This window comes from Palaemon carinicauda, chromosome 17 (genome assembly GCF_036898095.1).
Source record: "Palaemon carinicauda isolate YSFRI2023 chromosome 17, ASM3689809v2, whole genome shotgun sequence".
In the NCBI taxonomy this organism is placed as follows: domain Eukaryota; kingdom Metazoa; phylum Arthropoda; class Malacostraca; order Decapoda; family Palaemonidae; genus Palaemon; species Palaemon carinicauda.
The window spans coordinates 55,424,670-55,450,223 of NC_090741.1; the positions used below are offsets into that span (position 1 = coordinate 55,424,670).

Here is a 25,554-nt window from a genome sequence, read left to right on the forward strand (position 1 = left end):
AGATTTGTGAGAGAGAAAGTAGATAAAATTGAGAAAACTATTAAGGTCGCACGGAACAAGACTGCAATGGCACAACAGATTAGGAATAACCAGCGGAAGTCTTACGGCAAAGCTTTCAAAGTTGGAGATTTGGTTCGATTGAAGTTATCGACAGCTGAGAGCCGCCGTTGTGGAGGTGGTAAACTTGCACCATATCTTTCGAAGAAATATAGAGTTATAGAAATACTTCGTGGTGGCTGGACGTATAAGTTAACCCCAGCAGAGACAATAACAGATGAAGTAAAGATAAGACATTTTGACGAACTGGAGAAGGCCCCTGTAAGCAGTCCCCACATCAATAATATCAGACTCACGGGGAACGGCAATGGGCCGCTTCCCCGCAACGGACTTACCTCGTCCCTTACTCGAGGTAGGGGAAGGAGACGGGGAACCTCTCTCCGAAGGGGCGGCAGGAGACGCCAAAGGGGAAGCGGCGCCTATCTTCTTAGGGGACCGCTTTGCCGCCTTCTTTTTCTTTGTGGCGTACAGGGCCCACTGGACTTCCGACCAGGCCGCACACTCCGGACACGTGGCCGACAGGGAACAAACACTACCCCTGCACGAGGAGCACAACGTATGAGGGTCTACCTCAGGCTTCGACAGCAACACACCACAGGACTTACCGGCCTTAGGCCCGGGGCAACGACGTTGCGATTCCATAACGATACACTAGGAACACCAAGCAACACAAGACACTGGGAAAAGAGGTGGATAAAAGGGCACAAAGGGATGGGAAAAAACACGAGGTAACACAAAGGGTCGGACGGGCTGTGAGAGAGCGGCGAGATGTGATCAGCGCTGCGACCAGAAGCTTACTGATGACCGAGACCTAGGACCATGCTCTCGCACGCTGACCCGGGTCGCCTCAGGGCGAGTATCCATCCGCCACGGAGGGACCCCACTAGAGAAAATGGAGATAGGGGAAACTACACAAAAATCTGGTCGGTTGGGAGGAGAATCCCAGATACTCCTAAGATAGTAGTTCGAGGTAAGTACTCCGTGTTGGAACAAACTCGTGTTTGCATTTATGAATTGGGTACTGTGGCCCCACTTTGGGGCAAGTGGAATTTATGAATCTTGGCCCTATAGCCAGGCGTTTGTGTTGTATTCTATTTCAATACTTTTAAAGCCCAGTGCTGGGAACTATAAGGCCATTCAGAGTAAACGCCCTCCGAGTGAAAACCACCTTGTTAAGAGTAACACTTAACAGGTTGGTCACCAAGTTGTGGAAAGGATACTGTAATGACGGTTAAAGAGTTGAAAAGATAGTGCAATTAGGTAACGTTGCAGAACCCCACAAGTAGTGCCTGCAGTAGACCACATGAAGTGCACTGACAGCACACAGCATAGTTAGATATTGCATTACTCTGAAAGGTAAATTATAGTGATAAATTGGAATTGTGACATTCCATTTCTTTATAACACTTTTAAACTTTTGATTTGATTTATAAAATGGCTGGGAAAGCCATATGATAGTGTTGGGGTCAGAGTTCACTTGACCCACGGTGCAAACAGGAGAGAAACCATGCATTGTTCACCACTACACTGGTTTATTTTTCCTTTGGGAATTCAAATATGCACCAGCCATCCGTTGAGATACTACCACTAGAGTTATTGGGTCCTTTGACTGGCCAGACAGTAGTACATTCGATCCTTCTCTCTGGTTACGGTTCAATATCCCTTTGCCTACTCGTACACCGAATAGTCTAGCCTATTCTTTACAGATTCTCCTGTCCTCATACACCTGACAATTCTTGAGATTACCAAAAATTTCTTCTTCGTTCAAGGAGTTAACTACTGCGCTGTAATTATTCAGTGGCTACTTACCTCTTTAGCTATGATAAGCAGCTCTTCTAGAAACACACCCCAAAAGCAAACCATTGTTCTCTAGTCTTGGGTAGTGCCATAGCCTTTGTACCATGATCTGCCGCTGTCTTGGGTCAGAGTTTTCTTGCTTGAGGGTACACTTGGGAACACTATTCTATCAAATTTCTCTTCTTGTTTTTTTTATTTTAAGTTTTTATAGTTTATATAGGAAATATTTATTTTAATGTTACTGTACTTAGAAGGGATTTTGACGTAGGAAAAATCTATTTTTGGGCTCGAGCCATGTCGTCCTGATGGAAGTGTACCAGAATTTAGTAAAGGAGATCTTGGATAAAGCGACAGCAGAAAATGAGTCTGTCAGAGATGGGGAATATCTCTAAATAGGGAGATCCAGAAATTAAGTTACTAGGGTCCGTACACCAACATACCTTAGGAGGCCCTTCATCTCTGCTTCAGGTAGTATTTCGCAGAATCCTTTCATTGTTCCTCACCCAGTGACTTCACGGTCCCCAGCATTCAATCCTGGATTTAAACAAGACTGAAAGAGGGGGTAGATCTGTCCAACAGAGGTCGTAGGCCAAGGAGTCAGGGTCTCCGAAGTAACGGGAACTAGGGGCACACAACCTCAACCAAAACAATGAGGATACTCCAGTAGGGGGCAAGACCGAGATTGTTCAAGGACAGGCGACTCAGTCCTTGGGCACAAAGCGTGCTTTCCAGCGGTCTAGGCTGGAAATAGAATAGACAAACCCTGAGGATCAAGAGACTTTTCCAGAAATCAACACCACATCTGGAACAATATGTGCAGGACCTTTTAAGAAGAGAGTTATCAGTTGAACGAAATCTATGAAGTTTCGAGGTCGACTATTCTGCGTGTCAAAGGAAGATTCGATAATTCCTCGAACTATTCTCGACTTGTCCCATCTAATTCTATTCGTTCAGTGCGACAAGTTCTGGAGGCTGACTATTTCACAAATACGGACTTTACTACCTCGGGGGGTTTACACCATCTCTATAGATCTTACCGACGCTTATTGGCATCTTCCGATAGGTTGACACTTCTCTCCCTACCTTGATTTCAGACTAGAGAGAAAGGCTTATATATTCAGAGCTATGCCATTCGAGCTCCCTCAGCAAGGGAATGCTTGGAAGCAACATATCTGGCAAGATCCCTCCAATATCTAGGATTCCAAATAAACTTCCAGAAGTCAAGACTGAACCCGGCTCAAGGGTTCCCGTGGTTAGGGATTCGTTGGAATCTAAAGACTCATACCCTCTCTATTCCTTCTGCCAAGAGGAAGGAAATAGCCCATTCAGTTCAGTCTTTCATCTAGTTGAGAGACCACCAGACATCAGGAAAGGGTTCTGGGCTCATCTCAGTACATTTCTATAACAAACCCTCTCCTCAAGGTCAGACTCAAAGATGCACGCAGGGTTTAGAAGAGAGCTTCCACAGCTCCCCGCAATCATCATTAGACGACCCCAGAGTTGCTTCGACGACAACTCCGTCAGTGGTCACATGCCAGAAGTCTTTCCAAGACGGTTCCATTGCACTTTCCGCCTCCTACAGTGATTCTACATACGGACACCTCACTGGACGGTTGGGGGGGGGGGGGGGTAATACTCCACTCAAGAATGTGCAAGGTCGTTGGTCCCAGTTTCAAGCAATTCCACATCAATATTCTGGAGACCATGGCAGTCTTCTTATTCCGTCTAGTATTAGACAGCAGAGTAATAGTTCATTGCGTCAACAGGCAAGGGTCAAGAACTCCCCAAATAAACCATGTAATGATTGCCATTTTTTCATTGGCCCAGAGGAAGAGGTGGTTTCTGTCTGCCTCTCACCTTAACGGAATCCAGAATGGGATGGCAGACTCTCTATCTCTAACACATCCAATAGAGAGAATGGATTTTTAAAATATTTTATTTTTCCTAGTTTCCTTTCCCCACTGGGCTATTTTCCCTGTTGGGGCCCCTGGGCTTATAGCATCCTACTTTTCCAACTTGGGTTCTAGCGTTGCAAGTAATAATAATAATAATGCCCTTCCACACGAGGGGCAAATGTATGGCGGGCAGACACTTGCCAATTTTGTTGTATGGATCTCATTTGTATTTGCAACACAAAAAAAGCCGTGTGAAAATTTTCCTCACAGACCGATACAATCTTTGTAACCCAATTTGAATTTATATGCTCAAACCTCTATTTACTTGTAGAGTATTCAGTTACTCATAAATGATACTACAGTACTGTACTGTACTAGATTCAATGTGATGCTACTGCTGTGAACATCAGCTTTTGCTATTTACATTGCATATTGTAAATGAAGACCTTTTTCTCACATATACATTTATGATGCTAGAGTCTAGGAGTAATTTCTAGCTAGCAATGTAAAAAGGTTTCATCTGCCAAACCAGGCAAATTTAAGTTACACTAGTAACTTAATTTCTGGGAGTGAGCTCGCAACCTAAATCAACTTTTCCCATAAATAAAAGATACTCCCTTGATGCAATGCACGCTACTGATCTTGTCCATAATTACTCATACACACTAATTTTTCAAGGTTTTATAATGGTAATTATTGTGCAAATTACAACCGCTAACATCATAAAATAAAAATTAATTTTCAATGAATAGAAATAATTGACAAATTAACTCTCACTTTACCTTTCAGGAGTCGTGGCTGGCATGAGGGAAACGTAAGAGGAAGGGGTCACAGCTTGGAAGAACCTACCTCCAAGAGAACTTCAGGTAAAATATCGTGATTTCTCCTTCTTGAATGATGTTTGTTATTACTTACTGAATCACCAAGTTTACACTTTCCAGACACTGGGTCGTCTTTTTATACACTCTTACATTGTCATCAGAAGGAATCTATCTGGAGATGACTGCTATTGGCTTTTTTAAAATGGCATGGAAATGAACCATAGCATTGTCAGCAAATATATTTGGTGCTCACCTTCTTGAAGCCTTATCTGGTTGAACATGGCATAAACACTGTGTATGGCATATGGGCCCCACATGACTGCTTTCTGTGCATTGGGCAATATTCTCGTTTGCAGTTTTCCATGTAAAATGCCCATACAGCAAATGATTTTCTCGCTAGCTGATGCAATACTCCTAACCCCATTCAAATTTGTATGCTCGTACTTGAAGTTACTCGTAACTGGAGGTACTGTACTACTACAGTATAATGGTAAAAGTAAGGTTTGTTAATTGTATCTTCACATAAAATTGTGGCAAAAGCACTTACTTGGAGAGTGGTGGACACCAGTGTTAAGGAAGTATGGTATGAAGAAAATAGAAGAAAAACCATTAGTACAGTACGTAGTAACAAAACAAGGAATGACAAATACTGGATGAATGGTTTTGTGAATCTGGTCATTTTGTGTTGTAACAAGGGGGGTTAACCTCAAGACCCATGTCAAGACATTGGACAGCACAATAGAAAAAGGGATGTTGTAAAAAGGGGGAAGGGATGTCTTGCAGTTACACCACAGGATCCATGTCAAGACGTTGGACAGCACAGTAGAAAAAGGAAAGTGGGAATTGAGGAAAAGCGCAAGATTTGAAAGTTGGAGCAACTATGTACAGAAAAGACGTTGCAAAGCTTTCCCCTAGGCAATGCCTACAGGGGTATCGACAACACTATCCCCTAATTTGGAATGTAATGTTCCGGTTAAATGGTCATGAGGCAGTAAAAAATAAAGTAGACATACTGTTCAAAGATAAAATACGCCTCAAGATTTCATAGACATGGGGCGAATCAATTAAAAAATACACAAGGAAAAATGGAGTTTTTATGATAAAACAAAGTTTTATGAATACTTACCTGGCAGTTATATATACATAGCTAATAATCTCTATTTCGGCAGAATTTTTCTAAACGTGGCAACCGCCTTGTGGTGGTTGGGTGGTAACACCCATTAAAGGGTGGTAGAAGGAATCATTCCCGTTTTCTGTTCTTCAGTTCATCTATGCCCGACCTGTCTCCTGAAGGGAGGTGGGTGGGACTTCGAATGTATTATAACTGCCAGGTAAGTATTCATAAAACTTTGTTTTATCATAAAAACTCCATTTTTATGAATAGAACTTACCTGGCAGTTATATATACATAGCTGATTAACACACTTGGAGGAGGGTGATGGACAGTAAACATCGTTGGGGAAACAACCAAAAAAGCTGTAGGATAAACAAACACCTTGATTCCTTACCTGCTAAGGTAGCTGACTTCAAAGGTTCCTGCCTCTTGAGTCGCTTTCCCTTAGGAGTGTCAGCCAGGATGTGACCTGCAGTGCTGAAAACACTCAATCGAGTCTGTCAACGGGGTGAGACCAACAATCTGACTAGACTTCAGGACTACCTATTGCCCAAAATAAAAACTGCAACCTTACCAAACCAACCACCTAACTTTTGCAAAGTAGATAAAAATTATCTAACTTGACTGAGGTGACTGTACACAAGTCGAAGTCCTCAGACAACCAATAAAAAACACCAACCTACGCACAAGTATACAAAACTAAGGTTGAGGGGAGGTAGTAACTCCTTTGCCTAATACAGAAGCCGTAGCTACGTATGGGCCCAAGGTATAGCATTTCTCATAATCCACTCTCACCTCTCTGAGGTAATGAGAGGCGAACACAGAGTTGCTCCTCCAGAATGTCGCATCCATAATTTGACGGAGCGACATGTTCTTGCAGTAAGCAAACGAGGTCGCAATGGCTCTCACTTCGTGAGCTTGCACTTTTAAAAGTCCGAAGTGTTCCTCCTCACACAAGAGATGCGCTTCTCTTATAACTTCCCTCAGGAAAAAAGACAAAGCGTTCTTGGAAAGGGGCTTCTGAGGATCTTTCACAGAACACCACAGGGAGCTAGAAGAGCCTCTCACATTTTTCGTGCGAGACAAGTACGTCTTGAGGGCTCGTACTGGACAGAGGAGCCTCTCTTGCTCTTGACCCACTAGGTTGGTCAAGTTAGGAACCTCAAAGGTCCTTGGCCAGGGCTTAGAAGGGCTCTCGTTCTTAGCGAGAAAGTCTAATCTTAAGGCACAAACTGCCCCATTCAGATTGAAGCCTACCTGTTTTTCAATTGCATGGACTTCACTGACTCTTTTAGCTGTTGCTAAGGCCAAAAGAAAGAGGGTTTTCTTGGTAACCTCCCTAAGGGGAGCCTGTGAGATGGGCTCATATCTCTTGGTGCACAGAAATTTAAGAACACATCAAGGTTCCAAGAAGGGGGCTTTAACTGGGCCTGCTTGGTTGTCTCAAAAGACTTCAAGAGGTCATGTAAGTCCTTATCGCGAGACAAGTCCAAGCCTCTATGCCGACAGACAGAAGAGAGCATACTTTTGTACCCCTTGATAGTGGACACAGCCAGCTTAGCGTCCTGCCTGAGGTACAACAAGAAATCCGCAATCTGGCTCACAGAGGTAGTGGATGAGGAAATCTTGTGCTTCCTACACCAAGCTCTAAAAGTCTCCCACTTGGACTGGTAGACCCTCTGTGAAGAGACCCTCCTCGCTCTGGCGATAGCTTTCGCAGCTTGCGCTGAAAATCCTCTCGATCTGACGAGCTTCTCGATAGTCTGAAGGCAGTCAGATTGAGAGCGAGGGGGTTTTGATGATATCTCTCGAAGTGGGGTTGTCTGAGCAGATTTGGACTTGCAGGGAGGCTTCTTGGAAAGTCCATCAACAAGTCTACCACCTCCGTGAACCATTCCCTCATCGGCCAGAATGGAGCTATCAGGATCATTCGTCCCGAATCGAGGAGAGCGAATTTCCTGACTACCAGATTGATGATCTTGAACGGGGGAAAAGCATAAGTGTCCATCCCCGTCCAATCCATCAAAAAAGCGTCTACTGCTATTGCCTCCTTGTCCGGAACTAGGGAGCAATAGATGGGGATCCTCTTGGATAAGTTGGAGGCAAAAAGATGGATGAGGGGTCTCCCCACAGCCTCCAGAGACTCTGACAGCCCTTTCCTGCTGAGCATGTCCGCCTCACATTCTTGTCCCTGAACAAACCTCGTCAGCAGGCTTATCCTGTTCTCCTTCGCCCAAAGAAAGAGCTCTCTTGCTGTCTCAAACAGAGACAGAGAGTGAGTCCCTCCTTGCTTCCTGATGTAAGCAAGAGCTGTGGTGTTGTCTGAGTTGACCTCCACAATCCTCCCAGACACCAAGTCTTTGAAGGCCTTTAGCCCCAGAAAAATTGACATCAGCTCCTTGTTGTTGATGTGCCATCCCAGCTGAATTCCTTCCCAATAGCCTGAGACCTCCTTGCTTCCTAGTGTTGCCCCCCAACCTGACTCTGATGCGTCTGAAAACAACACTAGGTCTGGGTTCTTCTTGTGTAAGGAGATCCCTTCCCCTAACAAGGTTGGGTCCAGCCACCACTTCAGAAGATTCTTGACTTCTGTTGGAATGGGGAAGGAAAAGGAGTCTTCCTGCGTCTTTCTGTTCCACGTCTTCGAAAGAAAGTGCTTTAGAGGCCTTAGGTGGAGTCTCCCCAGAGAGACAAACTGTTCGAGGGAGGATAGTCCCCCCAGCAAACTCATCCACTCCTTCGCTGAGCACCTCTTCTTGTCCAGGAAAGTTCTGAATATTACGAGACACTTGGTCTGTCTTTCCTGAGAGGGAGAAGCCCGAAAAAGAACTGAATTCAGAACTATCCCCAAATAGAGAATAGTCTGATTCGGCCTGATCTGAGACTTCTCCCTGTTGATGACCAGGCCTAGATCTTGAGCCATCATAAAAGTCTTCCGTAAATCCTCCAGACATTTCTCTCTCGATCGTGAACGAATCAGCCAATCGTTCAGATAGAAGGATATCCTTATCCCCTCCTGATGCAGCCAGCCTGACACATTCGCCATTATCCTGGTGAAGACTTGAGGAGCCGTGCTGAGACCGAAGCAAAGAACTCTGAATTGGAAGCACTTGCCCTGCATTACAAATCTCAGGTACTTCCTTGAAGTCGGATGGATGGGGACATGGAAATACGCGTCCTGCAAGTCGAGGGACACCATCCAGTCCCCTGGACGTACTGATGCCAGCACCGACTGAGTCGTCTCCATGGAGAACTTTGTCTTCTCCACAAAGACGTTGAGAGAGCTGACATCCAGGACGGGTCTCCATCCGCCCGAGTTCTTGGGGACCAGAAACAGGCGATTGTAAAAGCCTGGGGAGGATAGATCCCGAACCGGTTCTATCGCTCCCTTGTCTAGCATTTGGTCGACAAGGTCTATTAGGGCCTTCTGTTTCCCCGGATCTGTGTACCGGGCTACTAAGGCCAGCGGAGCATCTGCGAGAGGAGGTTTTTTCAGAAAGGGGATCTTGTATCCTTCCTTGATGACTGAGAGGAACCAGGTGTCCGCCCCTCTCCTCTTCCAAGACTGCCAAAAACCTGACAGTCTTGCGCCTACTGTCTGGAGGAGACTAACTTCATTTTCTGGAGCGAGGTCTGAAAGAACCCCTGGTAGATCTTGGTCCTGATTCCTGCCTTCTTCCTCTAAAATCTGGTCTTGAAGAAGTAGTCCTGCTCCGAAAGGGTTGCTGGAATCTCCTTTCCTCCCGTTTCGAAGAAGAAGGAGTGGCTCCCAAGGGCTTACGAGCAGAACGAGATAAAAGGTCTTGGGTGGCTTTTTGGGCCAGAGAAAGCGTAATGTCATTAACCAGGGACTCGGGAAAAAGATGTTGAGACAGGGGGGCGTAAAGAAGCTCAGACTTTTGTGCAATGGTAACAGACCTTGAAGCAAAAGAGCAAAGTAGGGCTCTCTTCTTTAGGATCCCAGCTGGGAACAGCGCAGCCAACTCATTCGCCTCATCTCTGAGGGCCTTGTCCATACAGGACATAATACTGGTAAGGTCCCTAGATCCTTCCATCTGGTCAGTTTTCCTTAACAGAGTCCCAAGCGACCAGTCTAGAAAACTAAAAACCTCAAAGGCTCTAAAAATACCTTGGACGAGATGATCTAGCTCCGACATCGACCACATGACCTTGGCTGAGTTGAGAGTATGCCTTCTAGCAGAGTCCACTAAGCCAGAGAAGTCACCCTTGGAGGAGGAAGGCACTCCCAGACCCAAAGGTTCCACGGTTGCATACCACGTACCCGCTTTTGAAGCAAGACGAGCTGGTGGAAACGAGAAGGAAGTCTTAACTGTTTGTCTCCGCTCCTTCATCCAGTCATCAATCTTTGTAAGAGCCTTCTTTGCGGAAATCGACAGTTTCATCTTGATGAAGGCCGACTGTTTCTTGGCCTTCTTTCTGTTAAATTGGGATTGAGGAGATTGAGGGGCAGCAGGTTGGAATTCCTCTCCAAAAAGTTCAAGAAGGGAGCGAGAGAGAACTTTGTAATCTCCCGCAGCGTCGGCAGGATTATCATCATCATCAGAAACCTCCTCGAGGTCCTGATCCACATCTGCAATATCCTTCGAACGAGAAGAAGGTTCCTTAGAACCCGACAAGGCCAAATCAAAGGAATCGTCCTGCAAAAGACGGGTTGCATCCTGGAGCCCAGCGCTAGAAGAATCCTTGGAACGAGAGGCAGTATCGTCCCGAAGAGGCAGGCTGGTATCGCCCTGGCACCGAGAACGAGAGGCAGAATCGTTCTGGTGTCGAGAGCGAGAGGCGGTATCGTCCTGGCATCGAGAACGAGAGGCGGTATCGTCATGGCGTCGTGAACGAGAGGCGGTATCGTCATGGCGTCGAGAACTAGGGTCGGTATCGTCGTGGCGTCGTGAACGAGAGGAGGTATCGTCCTGGCGTAGTGAACGAGAGGCGGTATCGTCGTGGCGAAGCGAACAAGAGGAGGTATCGTGCTGGTATCGTGAACGGGAGGCGGTATCGTCCTGGCATCGAGAACGAGAAGCAGCATCGTTCGATAAAGAATCGTCTCGGTATCGAGAACGAGAAACCGTATCGTCCTGGTATCGAGAAGAAATATCGCCTTGCGAAAGCACACACTCCTCATCCTGGCGTAGAGAGGAAGAAGTTTTCTTTAGAGAAGAACTCCGTTCTCTCTTAGAAGCAGACTTCTTAATAGGTAACGAGTCGTCTTTACGTCTATCAGACTGGGCGTGAGGGCGGCTAAATGCTTGCACTAACGTAAAAAGTTGTTCCTGCATGACAGACATAAAGGATTTAGCAACATCAGCTGGGTCTTGCGGCCCCGAAGGGGAGGGCTGACGAATAACACTCGTAGAAGGGGGAGGATCTTCGGCAGTAGGATTAGGCTTCGCCCTTTTCACAGGCACGGAGTCGAAATCATCCTCCGACGGACAAGGTTCATAACTGCTAGAACCGGGAGAGAAAGAACGAGAGAGTTCGTCGCGGTTCCATCTCCTCTTAGTAGGTCTTGACGCTTCAAACTTCCATTTACGTCTGGACGAATTCGGAGAAGAAATTAACACATCCGAAACGTCTTTTCCGTGACGGTCAAAAACAGCCTGGGAATCGGCAACAGGGCGACGGCTGACCGAGGGTACGTACCTCTCACCCCCTTTCGGTCATCGACGTACCTTCTCCCTTGGTCCTGGGAGCTTGGTAGAGGTCTAGGCCTAGGGTAATGACAGGTTCGGTCAGTCGCCACCTCCACTGCACTAATACAAGCACTTTCACTATCCTTACCTTTAAAGGCCTCCAGTTGTTCTTTAATGGCCTTCAACTCGGCAGCCAGGCTAGCGTACCGAGGGTCATCCGCAGATACGGATCCTGTAGGAGGTGCAGGAGTTAATAACTCAAGGGAAGGATCAACTTCCAAAGAGGAATCAATTATACGTTCAAAAGATAAACCTACACTAAGTTCGTCTTCCTTACCACTAACAGACAGACTTAGACCTAGAAGCTCTCATAACTCTATCGAGCTCTAGTTTCCGCACGTAGCGCTTCATAATCAACCAATCCTTCTCATCCAAAACTTTACATTCCCCGCACCTATTATTAAGGGCACAAACAAAACCCCTACAATTCAACCACACGGTGTGAGGGTCTACCGCCATTTTCGGTAGTCTCACCTTACATTCCTCATTCGCACAGACACGGTAATGACTTTTTTCACTCATAATGAAAACAGCAAAAAAGGCAAAGAGATAACAAAAAACACGATTGCCAAAACCCCAAATCAGAGTACTGTACTTCACCAAAAAGCAGACTGGTACACCGAGACAGGGAAAGCGAAGAAAAACTCTTAATGACGGACCAACGTGTTGTCGATCCGGCCGGGAGAGATGAACTGAAGAACAAAAAACGGGAATGATTCCTCCTACCACCCTTTAACGGGTGTTACCACCCAACCACCACAAGGCGGTTGCCACGTTTAGAAAAATTCTGCCGAAATAGAGATTATTAGCTATGTATATATAACAGCCAGGTAAGTTCTATTCATAAAACTAGTTTATAGAAGAAAGCAATGCATGTGTTTACAGTATATTCACCACAATCAGAAAGACTGGAGAAGGAAACTTAGATTTTCTCGCTACAGAAATATCACAGTTAAACAAAATACTAACAGTAAGAGACCTGAATGTATACACATTTTGTGGATGTGAAGGTAAAATATGACTGGCAGATGTAGTTGCCAATGCCAATGGGACAATTACTGTATAAGTTTACCAATTAAAAATATTAGTATAACCAGACCTTGGAGCTAATCAAGGCTCCTCTTTAAAGGGCTGGGAGGAAAGAATAAAGTCTAAATGAAATATCAACAGAACCTGCAAAAACAATAGTGGTCAGTGGAAATTGCTGAAAGGCATAAAAACAGCGATGGAACATCAGAGAAAGGTGATTAAAAGAAAGATATAACACGAATTAGCATATAAAAAGTCTCCATTGGCTTGGTTCATTTGGCCCAGTGCTGAGGCTTAGATGCTATTCAGCACCAATTTGCAACTAGTAAAAGATGAGAGGTTGAACAGCAAGATGGAAGAAAGAAAACTGGAACAGAAAATACATTTATCAGCGGAAGAGAGAGACAATGGCCTTGAAAGAGGACGGCAATACAGTATTAAAATACATAGGAAAAAGGCCACCTGGACAATGACAAGAGAAAAGTAGGGAGGAATTGATTAAAAATCTAATCTTAGCTGAAGGAAAGAGAGAAATTTTTCATTATAGCAGTGGCTGGGGATAGGTAAGTGGCACGGCACATGTGTAAAAGAGAAAGTTCCAACCGAGTAAAAACCTTCTGAACGAAGAAAACGTAAATTGGCATCATTGAAAGGCCCATAAAGAACATAACAGCAGAGGCTATTGAGAAAGACCTCAAAAAATAAATAACCAGGACTATATGTAATAAGGAAAAATCTGCCATCCATGAACCTGCCATAACATTAATAAATACCTTGCAATGTCAGAGACAGAACCAGAATAATGGGTTAAAATCCTTTACATTAATAGTATGAGGACGATAAGGGCATCTGTACAAAGTCGAAAACATGAAGGAAGATCAAAGCAGAAAACATGAAGGAATTAGACCGGCTTGATCATGTTGTGAAAACATTGGGAAGTTGTAGAAAAAATATGAAAACAATTGCAGTAGTCAAGTCTGGTATCATGCTGGAGAGATCAATAACTGAACCAATATTTATAACAAGGTAACTATAGGTCAAGTACCATGCAAAGGACGAGATTATATCACGTACTTGTGGATCTAGAAGAAACATTTGACCCAGTATTTACAGAGCTAAATAATCAAATAGGTATTACAATACAAAGGTACAGAATTCTAGAAAGATAACTCAAAGTAGTTAACCTACCATAAATTTAGATCTGAAGTGAAGACTGGTGAGTGCATGACTAGAATTTTAGGCAAATTTGCAGTCTAGCAAGAATTTTCCCCTAACCCTTTTTTATTTATTGTGGTAATGGAGGAATCTACAAAGAAGTGTTGAAGAGCAGGCTTGTGAGAGCTACATGCAGATGAATTACTGTTAATAGCAAATCAGTAAGTGTTTATACATCAACTATATATATAGTTTGGATGAAAACGAAAAACGAATGTATTCACTCATTAGATTACAACTGTGGTAATGGAGGAAGCTAAAAAGAAGTGTTGAAGAGCTTCTACATGCAGATGAACTACTCTTAATAGCAATCAGTGGAAGTGTTTAAATATCAACTATGTAGTTCGGAGGAAACCAAAAAGCGAACATATTCACTCATTAGATTACAACTAGCATTTAAATAGAAAAGTAAAGACTACATTAAGAGAGTCACAAGCCAACTATAAAAGGATTGCATTTACAGTAATCAGAAAGAATAAAAAAGGAAGGACTTCAGTATGGCAATAGTATAAGATTCACAAGCTGATTATAAAAGGATTGCGTCTACAGTAATCGGAAAGGATATCAAATTACTCTGACGAGGAGAAATGCATAGGCAAAAGTATTACAATGCATGTAAAAATAAGACATTACAGAATGCATGAAATAACGAACCATAATGATAGGATAAAAACACAGAACCAACTACCAGTCTCTATGTCAGTCATGCTCTGCTTCATTGTCATTCTATTCTTCCCATCTGATTCAGATCAATTAAGCAAACTTACCTTACCACATTTCAAGTCTAGGAGCAAATGTAAGTCTCATTGTCTAAAAGAATATTTGGGCAAAATTGAAAGAAAATAATCCAAGTACAATACAAGAAACAAATGGGAATAAATCAGTACTATACTATATATTAACTAAATACGGATATATCAGACACCAAACATGCATAAGCATGAATATCATAAGGAAAAACTATTCCTATAAGGCACATATATGGGCAGGTTAGAAAACTTGGGGGTGAATGTAGTTAGTTGGGACAGACGTAAACTATTACTTGTCAAATAAATTTTCATAATGGGGAAAATGTTAAGCTAGTTTTAAGATTCACAAAATGATGTAATATTACCTTGACAGGAATGAAGCCGGTTCGGAAGCATACAAAGGGATGAGACAAAGTCTTAAGGGTAAGCTACGGATAACGCAGTCTGAAGACCCCTCCCACACAGGTAGGTAACTAGGCAAGGATACAGCTCCTAGGTTAGATTAAGTAGTGTTCTTGTATTTGTTTCGCTAAAAATGCAGGTTTTCAGATAAAAATTTTGAAATTTTACACCCAGTCTATCCCAACCAACTACAAAGGCTTTAAAAACTTCAACGCATTGAACACCAAGATATCAGCTCAGTTTGATCTTTAGATTAAAGGACACGAGTGGATTTAAAAACTTTAGCAACAGGTCTTCAACTTACAGTCCGAGATACAAACACAAATCCAAATGTAAACAACAAAGATAAAGAAATTCTGTAAAATAAAAACCAATTTTATATCATTTAATAGTAGCAAAATAACTTTTGTAATAACCTGATATCTATTTCATATGAAACTTCACTTTTTGTTGACTTTTGTAGCCGGAAATCATAGGCCTGGGATTCAGGTTAGGACGTACCCTAGGGAAAAATTTTACAAAATTGGTCTTACAAAAAACTCTACTTAAAATCAGATTCTTGAACCACTTAAGTTTGTATGTTGAGGACCTTCTGTAATGAACCACTAGAGCCTGATATGCTAATGCAACTGGGGGAGGGAATCCTGAGCACCTACACTATGAAGGAAAGTTAGAAGAGATTGGACAGTAAGATGAAAAAAGCTACACTACAGTATATAGGAAAGTTAGAAGAGATTGGACAGCAAGATAAGTACCGGTAAGTGGGAACGTAGGGAAAGTAAAATATAAAACAATTGCAGATAAGGGCCGAAAGACGAAGATCAAAAGACATGCACAAGACAGGGTTATAAAAAATCAAAAGATGTACAACCAAGTCAAAACGTCAGTTGTAGTTGTCAAGATGCGTTAAAGGTAGGATGAACATAAGTTCATGCTTGTATTTCGTATTTCTCTCTGAAGAAATTTTGGTGGTGGCTCACTTTTATTGTTTACTTAACATTTAGGGGATAATCTTTTATCTTTTTTTAAATCTATTTTTTTTTAGCTTTTTTTTTAAAGTGAAAAACCACATCTTTTATTCAGGACCGTACCTTAGCATGTTGAAAAATATATTTTGACATGCATATATATCTTCTATCTTTTTTTTTTTAGGGTCCGTAATTTTTTTTAATCATATTTCAATAATACAAACAGCATAATATATACAATGGTGTACATCATACAATATCAATATATCAAATGGACATATCTGTGAAACTAATACAAATACTTTCTTTAAGAATCTAACTAAAGCAGCATACATAATACAATAGATTTATGCTACTGTAACGTACAAATAAAACAATAATGACTTTCAATAGGGATCATGAGCAAAACTAAAATATAAGAACAATTTGTCCCAACCACTTAGCATAAACATACATCTCATGATGGAACTGTTTTGTCCTTGCGAATCCTAAACAACCTCTCGTATACAAGATGGTACAAATGTATTTACACAAGTAATTGGTACCAGCCATTTCTGTGAACGGAAATGTTACGATGGAACTCTCTCATCTCTTACTGTTAAGAAGCTGAAATTTTCTTAAAAGTTTCATTGCTAAACCTTTCTAAACTTGTCAAATTTTACATATGCTAATTCAGCTCATCAAGATAAATGAATGATTATTTTTTTACTACTTCAAGCTTCTTTATATAAGGAAATTTAAAATATGTACGTACTGTACAGTATATTTATGAATATTCATGAAATGCATTTGACAATTTGAGTCTTCCTAATTATTTATTCATATTTTTTCAACTGTTATGACTTTATTTATACGTATTTATTATCTATTTATACTTTTCAACATTCGGGACTGGCACGTATTGGAAGGAACTTCTTTAAAGGATTAAGGACTTTGATCTCAAGTTACTTAGCTACTTACACCAGGGCACTAGCATACACAAAAGTACCTGGTTTCTTGTTCAACAAGATTGGAAAGTAATCAGCTGTTTCTTCCATTACTCTTTAGGTATCAGCATTACAATATAATGAAAAGCTAACCAACCATCTTTGTATATATACTGTATACCAATCTATAGTCTTTAATTTGCCTATTAATCTATCATTTATACATCTCATGTATAGAAGCAAGCATATGCATAAATTATTCTAGGAGAGAGGCATAAATTGGACAATTTTACTAGAGCATCTTGAATTCAAAAGCAGTTCCATCATTTAAGAGTTGTAAATGGATAGCACCCTTGAAAAGCCCAAATAGAGCAAAAGCTCTCAGTACAAGAAAGATTATTAAGGAATGATATTCCAGTATTACTAGGTTTCAGATTTGTAAAGTGCAATGCTAAGTCTCACAAAATGCACCTGTATATATAAAAAAAAAGCTCTTCTTTTATCTAAATCTCGACTAGCTATTTCCAGAGACACTAGTGTAAAAAATAATTGTTTTCAAACTGCCGACAGACGGCCACAGAGGAAACCATTTAGAAGGCGAGTATTCTTCTCTGCTATCTAAAGTTACGAGAAAAAAAAAAAAACCTCACACCAAACACGCATCACTTATAAAGTACATCATCTGAAACATTAACGGATAATTAAAATATCTAACACAGTGGCGTCTCATCATCACTTTACTGTCCCAAAGAACGAAAGGAAGTGTTCATTTAGAATATTCATTAATTTTTGGGGCATTACACTGGTATGATTTAAAAGAAAATCTAACAGATTTAGCATACCAATTTTGCCATTCCGGATTAATTCTGTTTTTTACTCTACATCAGAAATGTAATTTCTTGCTTTTTCTGCTTAATAGAAACTAAATTTCTATATTCTTTTAAAAACTATTTCAAGAACATCAACTTTCTCACATGGGATAGGTGTTTTCCATTTAAAAAAAAAAAAAAAAAAAAAAGATTACATTTTCTGCAGTACATAACAGTAAATATTTTTTAAGTTAATGCTGTAACCTTTGGATGCTGCTTGACATTGATATTACATAAGAGGGTCTTCTAATTTTTGTGAAATATTTACTCTACTTGATCACAGAATTACATTGGTTAAATATATTTTGGAGACCTGATTTGCAACTGGTAAATTTTGTTTTCTTTAATATGCCCAGAACTTGACATTCTGGTTGGTAAGTACCGAGATACTGACCCCAGGTAAGAGTTTGTACAAAATGACAACAACAATCCACTGCTATCCTATAGTGTCTAAGGTTTGTAAGAAATTCCACAGATAGCACTTCGGCCTACCTGAAATTCCCTTCCAAACCCAACATAAACAGAATAATTAAGAGATGAATATGAAAACAAAAAAGCCTGCACAAAAAAAAAATCAAGAGAAAAATATTTAAAGGATTCTATGTAAGAACAAGTACTAACAACAGTAAATTACACTAACAATGAAAAGATTTGTTAACGTTAACCAAGGCTGCTACAGGTTTAAACTCTGCATCTAACCTATATAGGGGACAGTTTCAAAATGTGCTTCTTTATCATCATTTAAGTTTACCCTGACTACCGAGTTAAAATTCTTAACTCCCATATGGGTTGACGCAAAGAGTTCGTTCCAAATGATGAAGTCTGACTAAATTTCCAAGAGATTCATTTAAATTTGGACATTCTCATCATGTACATTTCATCTGTTGACCAGTGTACATGGACTGGATTATGTTGACTATTCATCATATATCTATATAGTCCAATTAATTTAAAATAAGAAAACAAAATATAGAAGGTGCATTTTACATCAATCAATATTGGTAACAATAAGACGGAGAATGAACCTTTCGTAGCCTTGCGTTAACTTTCAAGAGAATGAATGTGTTTGTATGTGTGCACACTTCTACATGTATGTGCGAACTGTACCGATGTTTACAACATTGTACAGATAAATAAAACTTTCTGGAGAGTAAATTCTAAGAGAGACTTATGGGATACAGGGTCTGGCACACAAGTAAAACAATTAATAAACTATATCAAATATAAATCTGCAGATAGTATATTACACATCCTTAAGGTTCAGACAATTCATTCACATTAGGCCTCTCAGATTTCTTTAAAATAATCTACCAATAAGTTTAACACATCAATCACATAGAAGATTTAAATTCATTTTTGTAACTTCCTCTAATTGTACCGGTTCTACCTTCTCCATGACCTGACTTCTTCCTCGTCTTCTTCGACTTCTTCTTCTTCCTCTTCAAACATGTTTTGTGATTCTCCCTCCTCTGCCTCGACTTCTTCGACGATTTCCTCGGTGATTTCCTCCTGAAAGAAGAAAACACAAGCACCCTTTATTTATCCTGCCAACTACGTCACCTTCTGTCAAAATTCATCGCAAACTCATTCCAAAAACAATAAAAGATTGTTACATCTGCTTTGAATAAATAAAAATTAATTAATTTTCTTCTTAAACATCAAAAGTCACTCTTTACTGTCTGCAGACAAATAGGTTTTATCCTAACCAATCATGACCCTAATTATATCATGATACTTTTTATAAATATCACCAAATCACAGTAAGAGCCAATAAACTCCAAGTGACATCAATATTGCACATATGATAACACACTAATGCGGTAATAATTTGAGGTAGAACAACGTCTTATTCCAAAATTAATAAGAATGAATAACATACAATATAGAGTTATTTATCATCAATCTGAACAGTCTTAAAACAAAACTATTACTTATAAATAGATAACAATTGTAGACTTTAAGCAAATGATGGATTTGCATTGAAAACCTTTAAATATCTTAATTTTTTTCAATAAAAACCCATCATGTAATCAATTGTTTACATCCACATTTGCTATCTTCAAATGTGCCAGATGCTAAGTTTTTGTTTAACCAACAGAAGAGTAACAGTCCACTATGAATGGACCACCAGGATACTATATTAAACCTCAAACACCTGCCTCATTTTTTGTCTGATGTGAGACTGAGAAATTATCATGGATGGAGGTCATTATTTGAAAGAGGAGTTTAATAACTTAATTTTTTCTATAAAAACATGTTTCAAAACCATCCACTAACAAATATATAACAGAGAAATCACACAAGACGAGAGGCCTACGCTTCTAATTTCCATAGGTGATGAAAGAAACCTTTATGATCAGGGGGAGGGAGCACTTGGGAATCAAGATTGGTAAAGAGGGTCATTATGAAAGTGGACAAGCACTTTTCAAGTGTAAAATCAAAGCACTTGTATATGTATAGAAGAGGCATATCATGAAAAAATATTCAGTATATACCAAATCTGTGAGACAAAGCATATAACCCCATGCTTTCTTCCCAATAGAAGTATGTCCTTGTACTTCTTCACTCTGGATTGTCTCTATTATATCAATTTGCTGAACTTTGACGTCTTGTAGTCACAACTCCTCTCTAGGTCAAGCTAATGAGATCTACGGTCCTCCAGGTTTGGAGAGCAATGCTTGACCAGGGTGATTTCCCAATCAAACTTCTGTAGTAGTTCAGTCGGGGCTATGCACTGCTGGTACAAGAATCCTTTGGTCAGGCTTCTAGGTGATCTTAATTGCTTATCTTTTTTAGATGGTTTTCATATCTTGCAACACCTATCATATCTTTGCGACAAGTCAATTGAGCAGTCATTGTCACATCCTGTGGTTAAAACAAATGGTCTGGAAATAACTGCAGCTCCTCTTAAGAAGCCATGCAACTGGAAACTATTTACAGTTTACTGCCATGAAGGATTTCTTTAAGTTGTATCTACTGCTGCTCTTCAGCCAGGCCACTGACCATGTAAGAGCGCAATCTTGGTCCTAGCAACAATTCTTCTGGGACACAATTCCGATTATGGTCGCAATCATAGCTGTAAAAATAAGAAAACTTCTGCTTAATCACTATCAAGAGTCCCAATTTCTATCCAAGTTGTGGCCAATTTTTCTTGCTACTGGAGCCCCCGCATCATCCCCAGACGATGAAATAGCTAGAGGAGCCTAATGCTTCTCCGGAATACCTCGAAATGGAGGGCTGTGCTATTCTGCTTGTACTGTGATCAATTGGTTGGCAGATGTAGAATGTAAGGGTAGATGTCAGTGACATTACAGAATATCTAAAAGCCTGTGCACTGGACTACCATGCTAGGGGTGATGCAATGCTGGTCACATCAATCAGATGTCTTAATTGCTACTACATCAAGCCAAGAAGTGAAAAAAAAAAAAAACAATAAGAGATTCAAGAGGGAAACATGGATCTCAGTAGTAGCAATGAGAATGTCTGATAGCCAGGCAAGTAAACAATGGTGTGTCATCTACAGATAGTTGTTCCTTCAGATTTGTCAAGAGAGAAGATCCTGTTATTTACGGTAATAGAAGCCAAGATATTTGTGCAGGTTTGAATACTATGATAGCACCCCCAGGCCATCTATTCTTGTACGATTTCCTGTAAAAGGCACCAAAGACTCACAGGTGAGCACCCGTCATTAGAAGCCATTATTTTAAAGGATGGAGGTCCCTGTAAAGTTTACATATATACCTGGAAAACCTCTACAAATTTTCTGAAAAATCTTAGGAAACTGAAGGTAGACGGGAAATACTAAACAGCAATACAGTACAAATATTCTAGCAGTGGAAGACAGTACAAAGCCAAGAATAAATGTACAGTAAACAATAATAAAAAATAATAATAACATTTTATACAATTACAAAAGTGCTAATTTTATATATTATTACTGTATTATTATTACTAGCTAAGCTACAACCCTAGTTGGAAAAGCAAGATGCTGAAAGTCCAAGGGCTCTAATAACACAGTGTTTAACTAAGCATGAAGTAAGAAATCTAATACAACACCATAATAAAAACCTTAAAGAAAGCTTATGCTAAAACTGAAATCACTGCTAACAGATAATAACTAACGAGTCACAGGAAGACAAGGAACCAATACCTCAGGATACTGAAAGCAGAAAAAACTCCCTACCTGTTAAAACAGGAAAATTAATTGCCCAATAAAGAGGAAAAGTAAAAGTGAATCATTAAGAATAAAATGGGGATCATAAATAAGAACAAATAAAAGAATAAAATACAAAATCCTGCACTAAGAAGTACTGTAATTTTTGGAATTATTATTCTTATTATTTTCATTACTAGCCAAGCTACAATCCTAATCGAGAAAGCAGAATGCTACAAGAACAGGTTCTCCCACGAGGAAAGTGCCCAAAAGTGGAAAGGAGAGATATACAAATAGATTATATACTCAAAATAATAAAAACAAATAAGAATACATTAAGATTAGTAACAACATTACAATAGACCAATCATATATAAACTAGGAAACAAGAATTATGTCAACATGTTTAACAGAAATGCATTTGTAACAAACAAGTTAGAACTTTGAGGTTCCCTCGATTCAACCATCAGATTAGAAAGATCCTTCCAATCTGGTTACAGCTGGAATAAAACTTCTAGAATACTGCATTACTGAGCCTTATGATGCAGAAGGTAATGCTGTTCAACAGCATACCTAGCACTATGTACTGAATGGTACAGTCTGAGATGTTCCGAATGCAAAGGATGGTCAGAATTAAGAAGAATCTTATACAACCTGCACAAAGAAACTAACTAAATGATGGTGCCAGAGATCAACATCCAGATCAGTGAAAATTTATTAGCCGGCAAGATTTTGTAAATGCGCAAACAGTAAATGCATAGGGGGGTAATTACTCTTTTGTTAGGAAGACTAGATACTATAGCCCATTTCTTATAGCGAGGCAGATTTGCACAGACTCGCAACGGTGCCCTTTTAGCTCGGAAAAGTTTCCTGATCGCCGATTGGTTAGAATTATCTTGTCCAACCAATAAGCAATCAGGAAACTTTTCCGAGCTAAAGGGGCACCGCTGCGAGTCGGTGCAAATATGCCTCGCTAAAAGAAATTGACTATAGTTTCTGGGCCATTCTCAGTCTGCAAAGGCAGATGTATATGACAAATGGGTTCGAAGTGAAACTCAAGGTTTCAAAAAGCAAAAATTATTTTCAATACAAATCCAACAGTCAATTCATATTAACATTCAGGTTTTATACCAGTGATGGGTTTGTGGTAAAACAATTATGATTATTTTTAATAACCTATGATTGGCAATACTTTGGCTTGTTGTCCAAAAGGAAAAAATATCTACACTGTACTTTGGTGCTCATACAGAAAATAGGAATTCGGACCCATTTTCTATGAAGTTATTCCTAGCCGTGTGGTCAAGTAATTTTAAGATAAGTACTTCAATTATTTTGACGCTGTTACTGTTTTTAGAATGATATATTGTTAATTTATTCTCATCATTTATTTATTTCCTTATTTCCTTTCCTCACTGGGCTATTTTTCCGTGTTGGAGCCCTTGGGCTTATAGCATCTTGCTTTTCCAACTGGGGTTGTAGCTTGGCTGGTAATAATAATAATAATCATTTAGATCAATTGGTCTTTGCTCGCAATTTACTCATTATCTCCTTGATCCTGTTTTGGCAAGCGGTACATGCTGAAGTACATGTGTTAGCCAGATAGGCGAGAATTTTGGAGTTACTTTAATTAATTAAAATTTGCTTGAATTGGTTTTTGCTCTTGATAAGTATAACTTTTCCTGTTGTAATAACAATATAAAGTGTAGATTGTATGCTAGAGTAGACTCCGCAACATACACGTTTATGCAATCCTGATTTGATATGAAAAATGATAACCTATGGTGCGGTATTAAATGCATATACAGTACTATAACACAAAAAATGTAATATAGCATCTTTAAAACCATTAGCTGAATTAAAATATATTGCAGAGGTTTTAAGAATCACAAACGATTCACTTCTTTCCCATATTTCCTTTACAAAGTCGGGTCTTTAATAAGAGAACTTCCCATATCCAAACTTCTATTCAGTGTAAACATTAATATGCACTTGAGCACACTAAATGACAAAAAGTGTCAATGGATGTGCAAAGATCAAACTTTCCGGAAAGGAGGGAAAAAAATGCTCCAACTTGAAAAAAAGGAATCAACTAAGCACTCTATGAATCTTGATTGAGTAATGTGAATGTTGCATACTTATTAGTTTATTGATGAGAAGGGGGTTAGCAAAAAGGGCCAATCAAGTTTGGGGAGGAATAAATTCCCACTCTGAATCATCTGAAGTCTGGTGACTAGCTCTCAAAATTGAAGTACACTGTATTGCGTACAATGTGAACTTGTGAAGCCTTAGATTTTGATGGTGTTCACTATACTTTGTGGGAAATCATCTTACAAAGCAGCAGGAAATATGATGCCACTTGGAAAATTAGATGAGATTCTAGGCTGCCTTGATTGGGGAATAGCTACTAGATTATGTGCGACTGTTGAGTACGCATTCCAAAAGACACCTTTGCAAGATATTGCATACTGGAAGTCAACACAGTCATTTGTGGAAGAGTACGCATTCCAAAAGACACCTTTGCAAGATATTGAAAACTTAAAGTCAGGACCGTGGTCATTTGTGGAAGTCAGTAATCAAAACCATAAATATTATTGCTTTAGTATAGGTAAGCATTAGGTTACAAAGTTAAAGTTAGGGAGACAATGTTAGTATGGGATCAACACTTATAAATGGCGTAGAGCACCGTCCTTATTACTCATAAGACAATACTGTATATATATACTGTACATAAAACTACTAGTGTACATAAACCAACCACTGATTGCTTGCCTGTGTTTGTACTTAATAGTATATGCAATATTTTGATAAGCAACCCAATTGTCACCAAGTTCCAAGTGAGGTATACTTTGCTTATTAAAGGGTCATATATTTTTGTTTTGTGTTTGATACTGAATATACTTATTGCATACAGCACGGATATAATTAACTAGTATATACTGTACATTACTGTAATTCTGTTTACTTTGGACTACACAAGTTAGTATTAACTTATATATTTATATAGAATGAAAATTAGATAAGGAAATTTTAGTAGTATGGCCCCGGGCTAAACTATCCATTGTTCCTTTAACCACACCTCATATAGATTGGCAACACCCCCCCCCCCTTGGACCTTTCCCGGCACAATACAGTCCTGAAATAAATTTTTTGTTCTTTGAATTTAAACAGAAAGGTGACCTCAAAATTATGTCTTACTCTTATTTCAATTATTGACAACAGCAGTTACCATTCACCAGCATTTCTGTATCTTCTTTTTTACATTTTCTCTTTGGTCTTACACATTTTTCCCTTTTAACTATAAATCATGTTTTTGGGGGTAACTTTTTCATTTTGTAATTAACATTTGAAATTTCCCCTGTATTCCATCTTATTTTCTAATTCGTCCCAAAATAAATACCAGAAAAATTTAGATTATTTAGCCTGTTTGTTAGTGAGAAGTACCCGAAGCTGCCCAATTTTATTCTGTTTCTTATGGTGCGATGCATTCATTTATAATCTTATATGCGTATAGTTGTAAATATCGAAATTCCTGGCCTAATACTGTAGTGTTTCTGCATATTACATTATCATAGTTTTATGATATAATAATCTATAAATAAAAAGGGAACATATAGTGCTCCGGAACAGTATTTTAATTTCCAAATTTTATGATTAATTTATATTAACTCCAAGATTTGCCCTACAAATTTTTCCTGTAAATTTCTAAAAATTCCAACTAATTGTAAATTCGCATATTAATAAGTTATTAATATTCATATATCCGAAGCTAAGTATTCCAATAAAAAGCTTAGACAATAATTTTGTTTCTAAAGGACAATGTTACACTATATTACTAATGTTTTGTGATA

At 39.6% G+C, this 25,554-nt stretch overlaps 1 protein-coding gene and 1 long non-coding RNA gene across 4 annotated transcripts in view; one reads left to right on the top strand and one right to left on the bottom strand.

The window, feature by feature from the left end:
• The window catches only part of LOC137656086 (uncharacterized), a 75,535-nt gene extending 60,471 nt beyond the window's left edge, over positions 1-15,064 (top strand). The window contains exons 2-3 of the long non-coding RNA XR_011046934.1: positions 4,539-4,615; positions 14,762-15,064. This is a non-coding gene — a long non-coding RNA (uncharacterized lncRNA). The remainder of the gene's footprint in view (positions 1-4,538; positions 4,616-14,761) is intronic.
• Positions 15,065-15,753: 689 nt separating this feature from the next.
• The window catches only part of swm (Zinc finger protein swm), a 99,439-nt gene continuing 89,638 nt past the window's right edge, over positions 15,754-25,554 (bottom strand). For all 3 annotated transcript variants that reach the window (XM_068391024.1, XM_068391023.1, XM_068391025.1), the window contains one exon: positions 15,754-19,062. In XM_068391024.1, coding sequence (XP_068247125.1) covers positions 18,937-19,062 — 126 coding nt within the window. In that variant the 3' untranslated portion in view covers positions 15,754-18,936. The remainder of the gene's footprint in view (positions 19,063-25,554) is intronic.